Consider the following 15,632-nt stretch of genomic DNA (forward strand, 5'->3'; position numbering starts at 1 on the left):
GCATGTGTTGCACTAAATGGCAGACAGGTGCGGCCAGCCCCTTTCTCTTCCCCCTTGTCCGACTCACTGAGGAAGGACCTTTTTTTTTATTTCAAAAGTATGTACCAGTGATTTACAAAGCTGTCATACTACGATTTCAAAATGGGGAGGGGGGAAGAGTTCACAAAGTCAGAATAAAAGACACTGTTAAAAACCCATTGTAAAATATTTACCCCATCATGTAAAAAAAAAAATATCAGACATAACTTAGAAATCATTTTTAGGAGCAAGATTTGTCCTCTGGAGAGCTAGATATATATATTACACACACACACAAATATATAAACATAGCCATGTGTAAGTGCACCAAGTGAACTAAGGGAGAGAAGCTGCATGATTCCAGGCCAGGAAGGGAAAACGAGTTGGGAAGTCCAAATGGAAATAAATAGGTAGAACCAAAATAGTTCTGAGACTTCTCACGTATTAGCTAATGGCCTTGGTCGACCTCACCCTTTGGGTCACGGCCAGGGCACGGGTCCTGCCTGGAGAGCCCTAGAAGAGAGCCACCCTGAATGGCAGGGGTGTTGGGTGGGACTAGGCCCGGCCAGAAGAGTCGGCCGTAGTCTGGCCTGCAAATGAGCTGCTGGCTCTGGCTTCGGAAGGGAAATGGGGCCAGCGGAGGCCGGAAAGCACCTTGAAAAGAATGAGCCTGGGCTCTTTTCCGGGGGGGTGGGGCGGGCCTGGCACCACAGACTGAAGGCCGACTAACGTGCTTCTGCCCTGGGGTGTCTCATCTGCCCCGTGGACCCCCTGCTCCGGGTCACTCGACCCGTGAAAGCCCCCAGTGCCCAAAAGTGCGCGTCTGGTGAGGATGCTAGGAAAGAGGAAGCTCCCGGTTGGCGCTGGGGACGCTACAGCATCCGACAGCCCCCACAGCCGGAAGCCTCCAGTGGAACTGAACAGCTCGAGTCTGTGCTGCGACAGGTTGGGGTGGAGGGATAGAGGGGACATCACTACTTGCGGTCAGTGGCTCTACACGGCCGGGCAGCCGTTCACTCCGACCGCTCCCCGGATGGGGCCAGAGAGGCTCAGGTCCACGTGTTGCCGGTTCAGCAGCAGGTTCCTCATGCAGCCGCGGTAAGGGCGCGGAGAAGGCGCCGCCGGACCACCGCTGGTCTCTGCTGCCTCTGCAGGGGATCATGGAAGAGCCAGCGGGGCAGTGAGCCTGACCCCAGGTCGGTCGGCTCACTGCCGTGGGGGATGGTTGCTCTGAGGAGGGGGAGCTGGGGGGGGGGTGGCGGGGCGCACACAGCAGGGAACCCTCACAATCGCTCTCCCGTTCCTAGTCCCACATCCTCTCTAGCTGTGTGGCCAAACGAGTGGCCGAATTGTACATTCCAAGCGCTTAGTACAGTGCTCTGCACATAGTAAGCGCTCAATAAATACTACTGAATGAATGAGTGGCCAAGACAGGCTTCACTGTGAAAGCATCTGGCAATGCAGACAGGCTGTGAGGGCTACCAGTGGTGCCCCGACAACGGGCAGCGAGCCGAGGAGGTGGCGGAGGCTCCCGGAGCTACCGACCGCCCCTCAGGACTAGAAGGGAGTGGGGGAAAGGCGGCCTGCTCCCTCCCCAGGCCTCGGACCCAGCACGGGTCAGGCCAACCACTTGTCTTGTGGTTTCCCTGGCAGCACCGGACTCGGGAGAATAGAGACAGTGGCGGACTTACCGGGCAGGCCCCCGAGGTGAAGGGGCCCTTGGGGGCTGGCTGAGGAGGGCCCCAGGGAGGGGCCCACGGTCCAGTTCCCTTGAGTATCCACACCCAGCCGGACCACCGTTCTCTCTCTGATCACTGAGGAGAAAGACAAGAGTCACGCAGAGCCCCGGGTCCCGGCCCTGGCCGGCAAGCCTGCGGCTGCCTGAGAAATAACATCTCCAAGGCCGGATCCCCAGTGCACCCAAGTCCCACCTCCCAGTGCTCAGTCCCATTGCTTTGCACCGAGTAAGCGCCTAATACACATCACCGCTACTTCGCTTGATCGGACTTCCGAGCCCCAAGGCAGGCAGTGGAGCTTGTTCGTCAGGCCCATGGGAGTGGAAGGGGAGCCTATACGTGCCTCCTCTCTCCCCTATGGGCCGTGTGGGGGAGGCTATCACCATCCCCACCTACCCGTGTCAGATCCAGGGGGAATCTGCACCTTCTAAGTATGCTCGGTCCCCTGCCCTGCCCTGCCCCGCCCCACCCCACCGCAGTCAGCCTGAAGTGGACCAGGTGAAGACGTTGACCTTGCCCAGCTCACATCCTTAAGGATCCGCTGGGGTTTGGGTGCTCAGGGCGAGGGGACCCCCCAAATCGCCACTATGACCTTGGGCAAGGGTCTCAAATGGAGCAGATAAACCCGGCAGCAGGCAGGAGCTGGATGGAGGTGGGCGGATCTCTGGCAGGACTCTCACCCGCCCCCTCCCCTGCCCCCACTGGGTCTCGTCGGCAGGGAGCAATGGCAGCAGCCAAGTCCCAGCGGGGCACGGGCCCATCTCCCAGCAGACCGGCACAAAGTGCCCGGGACTGTGTGCGCCCACCTCATCTGGGAGGGGGCTGGGTCTGCTCTCTCGAGGCTCAGGCTCAAAGCAGCGGCCCCCGCGTCCTCCCCTCCCGCATGCAGGGATCCTGGGGGAATCAGCGAGGCAACGGGACTGCCGGCCCTCTGTGAGGAGCAGCAGATCCCTGGGAGGCCCCTCCGGGTAGGAGGTGGACCTGGGGAATGGAGCCGGTCCCCAGCTGGAGGGTCCCCGACCGGCTCACCTGCGTATCCATGTGCCAATGCCCGTCACACAGCAGCGGACCGCTCACTGATGTGGAGAATTCCCCAGCCCCATCGTTGGCTCTCACTGTCACCTGGTCACGCCGGAAGAGAGCAACCAGGGTCACGGTGGGACCCAGGGAGAGGGAGGAGGAGAGAGAAGAGAGGGGAGGAGAAGAGAGAGCGAGGGTACCGATTGAGAAACTTGCCCCGTTAGAGGCCGGCTGAGGGCCGAGGGCCCTCACCCACCCCCACAACTGGCCGGCACGCCAAAGAGCCCGTGCCCTCTCCAGCCGGGGGATGGTCAGCATGGGGATCCAAGACAGAGATGTGTGCAGGGGCTGGGCGTGTCACTCCCGCTCCCCAGCTCTTCACCCACTCTGAGCCAATCTCTCCCAGCTGCCCCCTGCTCCTCCTCACCAGGTTGTGGTCAATGGAGAGGCTGAGGAAGCTCTGGGCCGAGGACCCCAGGTAGAAGACGGAGCCAGTCATCGCTTGGGGCCGCAGCTCCAGTTCTAGCTCCAGGTCCGGTGGCCCCTGGGCCTGGGGGAGTTCTGCGGGGCAAGAAAGGGGAGGCTGTGGGGGGGAAAGTCCCCTGGTTGGGCAAGCCCCACTTGAGGGGTCGGGGGAAGAGGGCCAGGATGGGTTCCCTCCAGAGGACGAGCAAATGATGCAAGTCTGGAGAGGGGTCACTAGCAGGGGTTATATGGTGGGGCACAATGCTGCCTGGGACTTGAGCCGGGGAGAGAGGGGCGGCCTGAATAGGGCTGGGTTTCCCGCAGAACTGCCCAGGGAGTCACTGGCCGGGAAGGGGTAGGAAACAGTCAGAGGACCCCAAATGGGTAGATCTATCATTTGTAGCTGTCCGGACACTGGAGGCCATTCTCACAAGGATTGACCATCTTTCTGAGGGCTCTCTCTTCTCCACTGAGCCCCGCCCACCTCAACGGCTCATCCTCCCATCTCTACTCTCCCCACCCGCCACTGTGTCTCGGCTTCCTGCCCACAAGGGCACAGCACCGACAGGGAGGGAACTGGTGAATTCCGGTGAAGTGAGACTTAGTGGGAGGAGGGGTAGAGGAGGGAAAGGGGGAGGAGGAGAGCAGGGTCACTGGGCAGATTTCCCAGGCCACTGACCTACTGACACGACACCCCCATCACTGGCGAAGAAGAGGCCCCTCTCCAGCGCCCTGGTGTAGCACGGCGTCACTCCTGCCACACGCTTCGGGGCCCCCAGCGGCCGCCCATTCACCTTCAGTTTCTTCAGGCAGCCGCTGAAGGTGGGGCTGAATCCCTTCTAAGGAAGAGACCGGAGGAGATGGGGGTGTCAGGGCCGCCACCGGGGCACGACCGGATAGGCCAGAGGAGGCAGGGGTCGGGTCACCGGAGGGCTGCAGTAGGACAGGCCGGGAGAGGTGGCGCCAGTCCCTCAGAGGGCAGAGGTACAGAGAGGCAGACAAAGGCCACTCTGGCCTTGCTCTCTCTCTTTGCCCCCTAAGGACACAGACTGGCAGAGCCTTCCCAGAACGGAGGGGCGAGGGGAGGAGGTGGGCACGCTGTTTCCCCAGAATGTGCCTGGAAGGGCAAACATCAGTGAGCAGAAGATAGAGGCACGTGCCAGTGGGACGAGAAGCTCCTCTGGCCTTGACCCTGAGCTAGGAGTCCCAGAGACCCTCATTGACCCTCGTCCCTTCCTCCCCCAGCTACTCAGTTCCTGTCTGTCCAGCACAGTGGGCAGTCTCCCCGCAGCCTCCCTGCCCCACCCCTTCCCGAGGGCCCGGTGGGAGGTTGGTGGAAGGCTCTTACTGGGAGTAGAGAGGACACTTGGCCCCGTGGGATTCCCCCAACGTAGAAGGGCCCTGGCCCCAGTGGGCCCCCGGATTCCCCAGAGCTGCTCTGTGCCTGAAGCCCATCCAGCACCAGCTGCACCCGGTTCCGCTCCCGGCTGAAGAACACCTGAGGAGAGGGGAGAGGAGGGAAGGGGTGAAGTTATGGCAGCAGAGGGAATCACTCCCGGTCCTCCCTGCCTAGGATCCTTTTCTCCACTCCCTTCTGCTTTCCACCCCTGGGAACGCCTGGTCTCTGTCAGTGGGGGTTGGGGAAGGAAAACAGAATTACTCAAAGACACTTCTTTGACATCTGTCAGGAGGCCACACACCTTGTCCTCCCTCACCCCCTCCTTCTCCCTGGCCCCCCACTTTGTGGGGAATGAGGGGCCGTGCCAGAGTTTTTTGTTTTTTCTTGGGGGGTGGGGGCGGCGCAGAGTGGGGAGGAGGAAAGATGAATGGGAAGGGTGGAGGGAGGAGGGGGTGGATGAGAGTGACTGGTTGCAGAGGGGAGAGGATCGGGCTGAGGGTTGTGGGGGCACTGCGCTGCAGGTAAGGGAGCACGCAGAAGGCTAGATCAGCAGTCGGGTCATTAGGCCTTCTGACCAGCAGCTCTGGAAGAGGGCTGACCCTCCCGGTAAGGATGGGCCTGGTTGCATGTGCACATGCACGTGCACACACACACACGCACACACACCTGCTCTCTCCACCACCCCGCTCTCCCCCCAAGCACCCGCCACTCACCGTGTGCCAATGTCCAGTCTTAAACCGCTTTCGGCTCCTGATTCGGAGCTGCTGCCCGGGGTGTCCGGCCAGGAGGAGGAAGTGGCCGCGGCTGACCCCCAGGACGAGGGAGGCCCTGCCGCCCTCTGTGGGGGGCACGTAGACCAACAGCCCACTCGGAGCACTCAGACGCACGTCCATAGAGAAATGGACCCTGCCAAGGGGGTAGAGGGTGAGCGCGAACCGGGCGCCCCCGCCTCCCTCTCCACCACGCCCTCCATCTCTCTGCCCCAACCTGCGGTGATTTGCCCATCCTATGGGGATCCGCCTGGGCCGCGGGGCTCCCGTCTGCCCTCCTGGGGTCCTGCCCGGCCCATGGGGTTCTCTCAGAACGGGGACGGTCAGTCCCCAGTTCCTCTGAGGCATCTCCAGTTGGAAGAACAAAGCCACAAGCCGTTAGACTCTGCTCCTCCCTATTACCAAACCCCACGTTCCTGGAAGCCCCAGGTCTGGAAGGATCAAGGTACCTCTGGCGGGTAGTGTCTGGGATGGGCCCAAACTCCAAGTGGCTTGCCGGGGACCCCCAAAACTGAAAGGCGCCGTGGACGGTCTTGGGGAGGCGACAGGCAGAATCCTGGGGGGAGCGGCGGGTGTGCAGGGCGGCTCTGCTGGGCCCCTGAGGATGAGGGAATTCGGGAGCCAGTGTCACGGCCAGGGCTAGGGTCAGGGCCAGAAGTCAGAGCCGGGGCCAGGGGTCAGAGCCAGAGCCAGGGTCAATACTCCTTCCTCCCTCCCTCCCTCCCCTGCCTCCATCACCTTGGGTCTCCGCTGGGCCTTCCTGGGCGCGGCTCGGACCTGGTGGGGTTGGTCGCGGGAGAGGCAGCCCGTGGTGACGTTGACGCTCTCAATGTTCTGCTGCAAGTCCACCACCCGCTGTGGGGCCGTCTCCCTGAGACCCCGCAAGAAATCCCTCTCATTACGGGGCAGTGCCAGGGGCTGATCCCTCCCTCTCGACCACCCTCCCGCTCCGGCCCCACTTACCGCCTCACGAAGACGTTGCTGATGCAGCCGCGCAGGTTGCGGAGGAGGGCCCCGCCCTCGGGCAGACCTCCGAGATGGAAGTGGTGGAGGTTGTCTGTCTGAGGCTGGGCCGGGCCCCCTCGCTCTCGGCTCCCTGGCTCCCCGGCCCCCTGCAGCTGGTCATCTACGTACAGCCGGATGCTGGAACAAGAGGGCCCCGCTTGGATGAGTTCCCGCCCGGTCAGCGGCTCCCAGGCTCCCCGGCAGCCGCCCGTCTGCCGGCTCCGGGCCCACCTTCCATCGATCCCCTCTGGCAACCCTCACTCTCTGACCCGGCGGGACACTTCTTCCCTGCTCGGCCTGTCCAAGCTTCATTCCTGTCCTCCCTCCCTGGAAGCTCAAGCTGCCACCTCCAGGAAGCCATCTCTGATGAATTCCAGCCTTCCTGCCACTAGAGTCACATATTTACTTGTCCACAGGGGCATATCTCATAGCTATCGTCACTCCCTTAATGACAGTTTCCCCAGGTGTCCCTCTAGCTTGCAGGATCTTTCAGGGTGGTCCCGTCTAGTACTCCTGTAGGACCCGAAGGCCCAAGGGCCGGTACCCTGCCCACAGTAGCCACTTGGTAAATATCGATGGTGCTGCTGACCATGATGAGGGAGGTCTTCCCTCCTCTTGGGACCACCAGGACTCCTTCCCCTTTCACTTTCTCCTCTGTCCCTGGTCCCTTCAGGGCTCCCCGTCCAGCCTGTGGGTAACAGGGCTTCATGGGGACAAACGGCTGCAAGCTGCTCGGAAGCGCCATTACTGGGTGGGACCAATGATCCATCCAGCACAGCCCAGCTCAGACACCTGCCACTTCCTTCCTCCTCCGCCTCCTCCCTTAACTTTCCCCCCAGGCCCTTTCCCGCTCCAGTCTTCTCACCCTCGACTTTACCCAGACCCTCCCTGAACTTGAACTGGCCAGACTTCTGAGCCCACCCCACTTCCTATTTTAACGAGAGTCTCCTCGCTGTCTGTCAGCAGTGCTGCCATGCAGATGCGCAGCTGGGGTGGGCGCTGGCTGCCTCCCTCCAGATTCAGTGGCAGAGGTGGGAGCCCTGAGATGGGCTGAGTACCAAGTAGGGTGGAGTCTGCCCTTCTCCCGCGGACCGGGGTCTCTGCAGGTGAAGGCTACCAGCTCATTTCAGCCTGTCCTCATCCCAAATCTACTTCTGCCCGATCCTGGCCCCCCACGCCCGTCCTGCTCTGGTCCAGTAGGGTGGGGTGGGGGCTCTGAAGATGGGCAGAGGCAATAACCTCAAGGCCAGACCCTTCCCACTTCATTCCTGCCCCTCCATGCCCTCATGACCCCCTAATCCCTGGGGCAGGGGTCTACTCTCTGGGGAAGGAGGGAAAGAAGGAAGGGAGGAAGGGAGGGAGGGAAAGAGGGAGGGAGGGAAAAAAGGGAGGGAAGGAAGGGAGGGCGGGCCACACTTACCCTGTGGGGTCACTGTAAACGGCAACATAATGACCAGCCGCATCGGCCAACACAGCTTTGGTGGTCAATGTCTTCTTGAGGCACTGCAGTGCCACCCGGCCACGCTGAAGGGCCACCTGGCATGTCCCCTCCTGGAAGAGAAGGGTCCAGACACCACGATGTGGGTGGGGGGCTAGGGAGGAGGACCCTTGGGGACAGGGTTAGGGCTTAGGAGTCCAAGAGATGCACGAGGAGGCTTTGGTTAGACTCTGGAAGCATTTGCTGAAAGTACGGGTTGTAAGACACTGAGTAGGGGGAGGTTGGAGATGGGCAGAGAGGTTGGGAGGGGGTCCAAGGAAGGTGGGCAAGATGCAAGTAGGGAAGGGAAGGGCATCAGAGGACAGCTGGGAGATACCGGTGCAGCGTGGTAGTATAGCAGCCCGTCTTCCTGGCTGGAGCGGAAACCAAAACCCGTGTAGAAATTTCCACTCAGGGAGGGGATGTCGCGCAGGCCCAGCGTGAGGTAGCCATGGCCATGAAAGGCCATGGAGCGAGTGATCTGAGGGAAGGAACCAGGGGGAGAAGGGTGTCAGGACCTCAGCCCCTCCCCCTCCACAACAAGTGCCCTCAACCTCTTGGGCAGGGGGTGGGGAAGGGTGACAGTCCCCTGGAGTCACTGAGAAGTGGTGAGGAGGAAGAGGAGTGAAGGAGGGGGTGAACAAACCAGCTCTGGAGGGACCAGAGAATCCCCTCCTCTCCTCTCCCTCATCCCCTCCCGAACACCCTCCCCTTTGGCCTTCGCCTCCTCTGGCACTGTCTTGGGCTTGCTGGGCTGCTCAGAACCATTCTGGGAGCCTGCCTACAGGAACGCCCAGCATAACCCCCAGCTTTCTACCCTTTCCAGAGGGAGTCTGAGGCCATGGAGGGAGGGGAAGTATATGGGCCCTGGGAGGGGAGGAGGGACGGGAAGGGAGGGCTGTGGTCCCGGGAGGCCGCGAAGGCTGGAGGCCTCACTCACCAGGAGGTCAGAGGTACAGCCGGAGCTGATGCCTGTCGTGTTCAGACGCTTCAGGTCCACGTATTTGCCCAGAGCCTTCAGGCCCTTCACACAGCCCCGGATGGAGCCGCCAGTGGGGAAGAGAGCCTGGAGGCTGGAGAGGTGGTTTGGGGGGAAAGGCCCAGGTGTGTGTGTGTTGGGGGGCTGGGGGGAGGGGAGGCAATGGGGTAGGAGGAAGGGGAGAGGCAATGGAGAGAGTACAAAGGCAGGGGGAGGGAGGGTCCCTTCTTGGATGTCCAGCTGGGAGAGGCAGCCAGAAGGAATCTCAGGACTGACCCTGACCTGGGACAGGGGGCTGGGAGCAACGGGGCCCGTGGCCAGGGGCTGGCCCAGCTGTACATCCCCTGAGCTGGAGGCGGAGGGTCCCAACACCTGAGTCCAACAGCTACTTGCTCCCTCTTCACGGTAGAGAACTAATTCGGGCCCAAAAAGTGAAGCAGAATGCAGGCCACACTCATTCATTTCCAACTCGGGGGATGTCGGTGTTGGTAGTGGTGGTGGCAGGCTGCTAAGTTTCCACATTACGCACAAAGAATTGCATTGGGGCAGAGGACGGAGGAGTTGGGGGCTGCAGTTCGGAAGTCTTCTCGTTGGGGGGGGAGGGGGGGCATACTTTTAACAGGGTCCAGGGAGCAGCTTTCCTCTCCCTGCCTGAAATTCCCTCCCCGGCAACCACACCCCTTCCCACTTTTCAATCCTCTCTCCAAGAGATCTTGCTCAGTCAAACCCTTTTCTCTGGGGTCGCAACATCTCAAGAGCTCCCTTAGCACTCAGGTGCTATAGGCAAAGAACTGTCAATTCTGTTGTGTTGTACTCTCCCAAGCTCTTAGTACAGTGCTCTGCACAGAGTAAGCACTCAGTAAATACCACTGATTGATCGACTGAGAGCTGTTTGGGAAGGAGTAGAGGGGAGGCAGGGTCCACAATCTGGCGCTCTGCCCTGCCCTGCCCTGCCCAAGGTTGGCTCAATAAATCGGGCTGCTGCTGTTTCTACCACGGCTGCCACCGCAGAGAGTGAAGGGGACGGCGTGGACCCAGCTGAGGGAGGAGACCGCAGGCTTCTCAGAGGAGGGAAACGTGCCGGCTTGTGCCTGTGGTGCTCTCTCAATTGGGGTTTTTTGCTTGGGCAGATGCGTGGTAAATACGGCCGAGTGGTGGGGGTGGAGTGTCTCACCTTGTGGGGAGCTGGGCCAGCGGGACCCCCCCCCAGGTAGTAGGCTGTGGCTTGCTCCAGCGAGTTCTCCTGTTCCACGGTGAAGACCGTGGCTCTCTCCAGGCGCACCAGGATCCGCTTCTTCCCCGTCATCCCCAGGAGGAAAATCTGGATCTGTTTCCGCAGGGGCCGGGTGGCGGGGAGAAGAGGGGACGGAAATGAGGACAGGGAGATGAGGAGTGGGAGACGATGGAAGCGGGGGGGAGGGGGAGCCTGAACTCAGGACCCAGTGAGGCTGGACCAGACTGGACCTCAACCTGGCTGCTCAGAGCTCCGCTACTGCCCCACTGCTGCCCTCTACCCCATTACTGCCCCACTGCCAACCTACTCCCTGCCCTCAGTCTCTTTCTGCCTCCGCCCTGTCACTCCCAGCTTCTCTCCAGACAAAAAGGGAGCCAAGAAGGGGAGGCGCGGTGGGGTTGGGAGGGCCTTACCGCTTTGTTGGCAGTGCTCAGGAGTGGAGGCTCATGGGAAGGCCTGGCCTGCTGCAGCCCCGTGTTGAAGTCATAGTAGAGAACGAGGACTCCCTGCCGCACTGCCAGACACAGGAACTGGTCCTGAGGACAAACCGGGGGAAAGGTGGGGATGAGGGTTAAAGTGGGAGGGGGTGGCTGCCATTGGGAGAACAATGAAGGTTGGGGGAAAGAAGGGAAGGGAACACAACCAGGGAAGAAGAGAGATGGAGGGAGAGACAAAATGAAGGAAAGAGGAAGAACAGAAGGAGCAGAGTAGGGGAAGAGGAGGAAGAGGGGCCGGGGGAGATATGGGGAGGAGTGGGGAGGAGTAGGAGGAAGAGGAGTGGGGAGGGTGGGAATAGGAGGAGGGGCTCCAGGAATCCTGCCTGATGCTTTAAGAAGAAGATGATTCCATCAGAGGAGACAAGGCGCAGCTCCTGCTCGAAGCGCTTGGTGAGGCTGAGCTGGCTCTCGAACCCGATGCGCGCGTAGCCAGTCCCGTCCAGGTAGGAGCCATCTGTGAGCCACGGGTCCCCAGTGGACTTGGACCTGGGGGCACAGGGCGGGAGGGAGTGCGGGTTACAGGCAGGCAGTGCTGCCGGACCTCATTCCCTCCCCTCCCACCTGTCCGCCCCATTCCACTGAGAAACCCTGCTCCATCCATAGCTGAAACACCACAGAAATATGACAGGCAGTGGGCTATGAATGTGGATAGACAGTAGGCTGCAGGCGGCCTGTTAATGAGCATGGATAGACACCGGGCTGCGGGTGGCCCGCTAGAGAGTGTGGACAGACACTACTCTGGAAGTCAGCATTGATAAACAATGGGCTGTGGGCAGTCCACACTAATGACTGGACAGTAGGCTATGGGTGGCCTGCTAATAATGACCAGGTAAACAGTGGGCTGCAGGTGGTTTGTTAATGAGTGTGGCCCTTTCTGAAGCCAGGATCTGGATGCAATGAGGCTGCGGAAGAGGAAGGAGAGAGAGCAAAAGAAAAACACATCGCTTGAGCTGACGGCTACTCCTGCCAGCAGACGTTCAGCTGCTGGGACCCAGCTGGGGCCTTGGAGGGCCTGGTAGGACTCTGCAGTTATCTATAAGGCTGCATTAACAAGGCCCCCCACTCCCCGCATCTCCCTCCCCCGCCGCTTGCCTCCCCAAATCCCCCAAAGATGGCCGGTCTGTCCTGAGCCCATCCGGCACCCACAGCGGCAAGATGGTGGCCACTTGGTGCCCTGCTGTTAGCTCATCACCAGGCACTTCACCAGTAGTTATGCTCATGGCTGCCGTGGAGGGAAAAGGAGGGGGAAAAGGAGGGGAAAAAAGGGGGGGGGGGGAGAATTTGGGAAAGGGGAACAGAAGGAGGAGGAGGGAGAGAAGGACAGAAAGGAAGGAGGAGAGAAGGGGGAGAAGGTGGGGAGGAGGGAAATAAAGGGAAGAGGGAGAGAAGGGGGAGAACAGGGCGAAAGGGGAGAAGCGAGAGAAGAAGAAGGGAGAGAGGAAGAGAAGGGTGAGGAGGGCAGAGTGGAGGGGAGCCCGGCGTCCTTGCCTGGCACAAGGCTTATCAGCGGCCGTGTCCAGCTGGAAAGTGTTGAGGAAGTTGTACAGACTGATGACCTCCTGGTTCAGGGTGTCCACCTCGATGCAGCCTCGGTAGCCAGGGAACCGCAAGGGCTCTGGAGGCTGAGGGGAAGGAAACACTGCATAAAGACACAGGGGCAAGTGGGGAAACCGGGACTCCTGGGTGTCTCAACTGCTGAGGTCGGGGAGGAAATCCCGAGTATGGGGGCCTCGGCTGCCCGGAGAGGGTCACCAAGCCCCAGGAGAGAGAAATTGGCTTGAGCTGCTCCAGCAGGAGAGATTCAGGGTAGACCCCCAGAAGGATCCCGGCAGGGGTCTGTGGGAGGCCGTGGAGGCTCAGCCCGGTGGGGGTGCCCAGACATTTTCCCTCATGGGTACTGAGTGAGTTGCGTGTGGGCTGCACCTGTGTGCGCGCAGTGGCGGGTGGGCGGGCAGCAGGGGTCCCAGCACCAGAGGTCCCGGTGGCAGCCTCACCGTGAAGCTGGAGGGGTAGCCGCCCACGTAGAAGACAAAGTTGTGGGGGTGGAAGTTGAGCAGGCCCTGGTCCCCTGGGGACACGCCATCCGCCTTGGTCTCGTGCACCGTCTGCTTCTCCACGGTCACTGACATGTGTCCGAACTGCAGAGTCCTGGGGGCGGTCGGGGGGGCGGGAGGGGGGGAGGGTCAGCCCTCTGACCCCATGCCCACCCTTGCTAGCACCCTCCCTACCAATCCTGGCAAGTCCGCTCGCAGCTCAAGTTCTTTTTCGGAAGTATCCTGTTTGCCCAACTCCCTCACTCGCCCTACCCTGAATCCTCCCTGCTCAGTTTAGCCTGACCCTTTCTGCTTGGAGAGATTTGGGGGATGGTGGGGGGGCGAGGGAGATATGGCGCATGTGCGTTTGGGTATGTGTGTAGGTATGTATGCATGTGTGCTGCCTGCTCTCTCTCCTGCACCCTTGTTGCTGTCTGGGCCACCCGGTGAATGGAAACATGGAGAATGTGGGGAGAAGCAACCGCAGGGGGAGACCAGAGAAGGCAACCGGGAGCTCCATCAGACTGTAAATACTTGGAGGGCAGGGAGGGATCAGGACATCTGCTTCTACTTACTGCACGCTCTTATCGGCTTACTACACACTGCTCTGCGCACAATTGGCTCCCAATAAATCTGATGACTGAATGATTTGTTCACCCCCACTGATCATGTCCTCCACTCCCTCCCCAATCCTTCAATCACTCCGGGGTCCTCCAGTTCCTGCAAACTGACAGCAGATGGGGCGGGGGAGGAAGGGGGCCGATCGCTCGGTACCTGTCGATGTTAATCATGGCAAACTGCTCTCCGATGTCCTCGTCGACGGTCACCACAGTGGGCGGCTGCTCTCCGAGCCGGTAGACCCACTGGACTCTGCGGTCCCTCAGCAGCACCCCCATGTAGTCTCCGGTGGCCTGGAGGGTCCGGAGGCCTGAGGCTCAGTCTCCTCCTCCCCTCAGAGGGAGGCCTGGGTACCTCCCTACTGCTGATGGGCACCGGTCCCAGCAGGGCAGAGGGCCCCGCCTCACCTCCCACCTCTCTGGGGGGACCCTTGCTCACCTCCCGACTCCCCAGGTAGAGGACAAACTGGGCCTCGGGGAGCTGGTCCTGCGGCGGGGGCTGGGGAGGCCGCTGCGGGGGCTTCCTGGGGGGCTGCGGGTTCTGGATGTAGAACTTGAGGGCGGTGTAGGCAGCCAGGTCCTGCAGGTCCAGGGGGGGCCGCAGCTGCACACCCGACTGCCCGTTGAACTTCATTGGGACCTTCACCTGTACCCGAGAGCCAAAGTTGTGAGCCTGGGCAGGACATTGGAGCCAGGCGCTGGGGGCTGGGGTGGGGTGTTAAGGGCCAGGGCAGAGTCCTGGAACCTGGTGCTGGCAATGGGGCAGGATCCAGGGGCTGGAGTGGGGTTCTGGAGCCAGATGCTGGGACCAGAGTGGGGCACCGGGGCTGGGCCGGGGCAAGGTGCTGGGTGTCAGGCATTGTTTTGGAGCTGCTACCTGATGGGGAAGGGGATGAGGAGGAGACACGGAAGGTCCCGCCTGCTAGGGAGGTGTAGCAGTGGGGGGAGGGGTTCGGCCCATTGCCATTCTCTCCCGACTCCAGAGCGACCGGTCTCCCTCATCCACAATTTGGGTCAACCGATCCTAGAAACCCAGGCTCTGGGCAAGCTGGGAATGGGGAGGACCCAGGCCCTGAGCATGCTGTGACTAGGTGGAAGAAGGCCAGAATGTGCCTGGGCACCTTGCCAGGGGAAGAGTGCCAGGGTCTGGGCGGAGGAGGACCAGGGTAGGCCCAGACACCTTGCCAGGGGTTGGGTGCCGGGGGGCTGAGTGGAGAAGGGCCAGGGTGCGGCGGCCACCTTGCTGGCAGTGTTGCGGGCCTGCGTGATGAGCTGCCGCACACGCAGGATGCTTTCTGAGAGGCTGGCGTTCCGGCTCCTCCTGTTCTCCACGCGGTTCAGCTGGTCCAGCAGCTGGGGCAAAGTCTTCTCCAGGCTGGACACTGCAGGACGGGATCCATGGGGGAGGGGAGGGGAGCCGAGAGCAGGGAGGACAGCAAGATGGTCAGATGGTTGGGTCCTGGGGCTCTTATGGCTAAGGCTAGCCGCTGCAGTTACTGGCCTGCAGAGGAGTTGAGGGAATGGACGGTCCTACCTCCCACCAGCCCTTGGGGTAGGGGCAGAGTGTGAGGGGGTGGGGAGAAGAGGGGACCCAGGACCTGAACACCGGCCCCTCGCCGGCTCAGCTTCTTCCTCTCCGCTGACACCGAGCCGGGCCTGATGTCCGTCTCCCAGGCCGGGACCTGGGGTGAGGGCTTGGAGGTTGATGGGTGACTCCTCCCTCCCCCTCCTCTTCTCTGCCAGGCCCAGGTGGTTCCGGCAGGAGCAGGAGCGGGAGCAGAGAAGGCACGGACGTGGGTGGCCAGCACGAGGGGAGGTCTGTCCGGGGAGTCTATACAGGGCGTCAGTCCGGGGCATCGGTCCCACCTGAGCGTCCGGCCTCCTCCACGGCCCGGTCGAGGTCGGGGCCCCGCAGCCCACCGTACTGCCGCTGCCACAGCTCCAGCTGCTCCTGCATATCCCGCAGCGCCGCCATCGTCCGCGCCGCCGTGGCGTTGGCCTCCGCTGCCTGCGCCTTGGCCTGGTCGATCCTCTCGCTCGTCCCATCTGTGGGGGCCGGCGGGGGCTGAGTGGGTGGCGGGGATCGGTCCCATGGCCCCCTGCGGCCCTCTCCGCAGCCCAGAGCTTCCTGCAGGGTCAGCAACCTTCCCCGAGCCTGCCGGCGGGGGTAGGAGGAGGTCCCAGGAGGGTGCCGCAGGGTCTGAATCAATCAATGGTATTTACTGAGCACTTACTGTGTGCAGAACACTGTACTAAGATCTTGGAAGAGTTTGATACAACAGAGTTCATCATAAGTAAGCTTACAGTCTAGATGGGGACAACATCCCATTGGGGATCCCAACTGGCCCACGGGTGGTCTTCCCTGCCTGCTTGCCCAAGCAG

At 61.5% G+C, this 15,632-nt stretch overlaps 1 protein-coding gene across 1 annotated transcript in view; it reads right to left on the reverse strand.

Annotated features, from left to right (window-relative positions):
* Positions 1–67: 67 nt before the first annotated feature.
* Positions 68–15,632, reverse strand: part of LAMA5 (laminin subunit alpha 5) — a 118,392-nt gene continuing 102,827 nt past the window's right edge. Inside the window, exons 59-80 of the mRNA XM_029070671.2 lie at positions 15,117–15,296; positions 14,490–14,632; positions 13,690–13,896; positions 13,408–13,544; positions 12,595–12,748; positions 12,089–12,222; positions 10,924–11,086; positions 10,517–10,639; positions 10,049–10,196; positions 8,831–8,967; positions 8,228–8,371; positions 7,834–7,964; positions 6,372–6,551; positions 6,147–6,279; positions 5,858–6,006; positions 5,352–5,544; positions 4,588–4,737; positions 3,919–4,078; positions 3,202–3,335; positions 2,676–2,876; positions 1,710–1,842; positions 68–1,166 (exon numbers count right to left, since the gene is read on the reverse strand). Of these exons, the coding sequence (XP_028926504.1) occupies positions 1,012–1,166; positions 1,710–1,842; positions 2,676–2,876; positions 3,202–3,335; positions 3,919–4,078; positions 4,588–4,737; positions 5,352–5,544; positions 5,858–6,006; positions 6,147–6,279; positions 6,372–6,551; positions 7,834–7,964; positions 8,228–8,371; positions 8,831–8,967; positions 10,049–10,196; positions 10,517–10,639; positions 10,924–11,086; positions 12,089–12,222; positions 12,595–12,748; positions 13,408–13,544; positions 13,690–13,896; positions 14,490–14,632; positions 15,117–15,296 (3,389 nt within the window). The 3' untranslated portion in view covers positions 68–1,011. The remainder of the gene's footprint in view (positions 1,167–1,709; positions 1,843–2,675; positions 2,877–3,201; positions 3,336–3,918; positions 4,079–4,587; positions 4,738–5,351; positions 5,545–5,857; positions 6,007–6,146; positions 6,280–6,371; positions 6,552–7,833; positions 7,965–8,227; positions 8,372–8,830; positions 8,968–10,048; positions 10,197–10,516; positions 10,640–10,923; positions 11,087–12,088; positions 12,223–12,594; positions 12,749–13,407; positions 13,545–13,689; positions 13,897–14,489; positions 14,633–15,116; positions 15,297–15,632) is intronic.

The sequence above is a fragment of the Ornithorhynchus anatinus genome, chromosome 8 (genome assembly GCF_004115215.2).
Source record: "Ornithorhynchus anatinus isolate Pmale09 chromosome 8, mOrnAna1.pri.v4, whole genome shotgun sequence".
NCBI lineage: Eukaryota > Metazoa > Chordata > Mammalia > Monotremata > Ornithorhynchidae > Ornithorhynchus > Ornithorhynchus anatinus.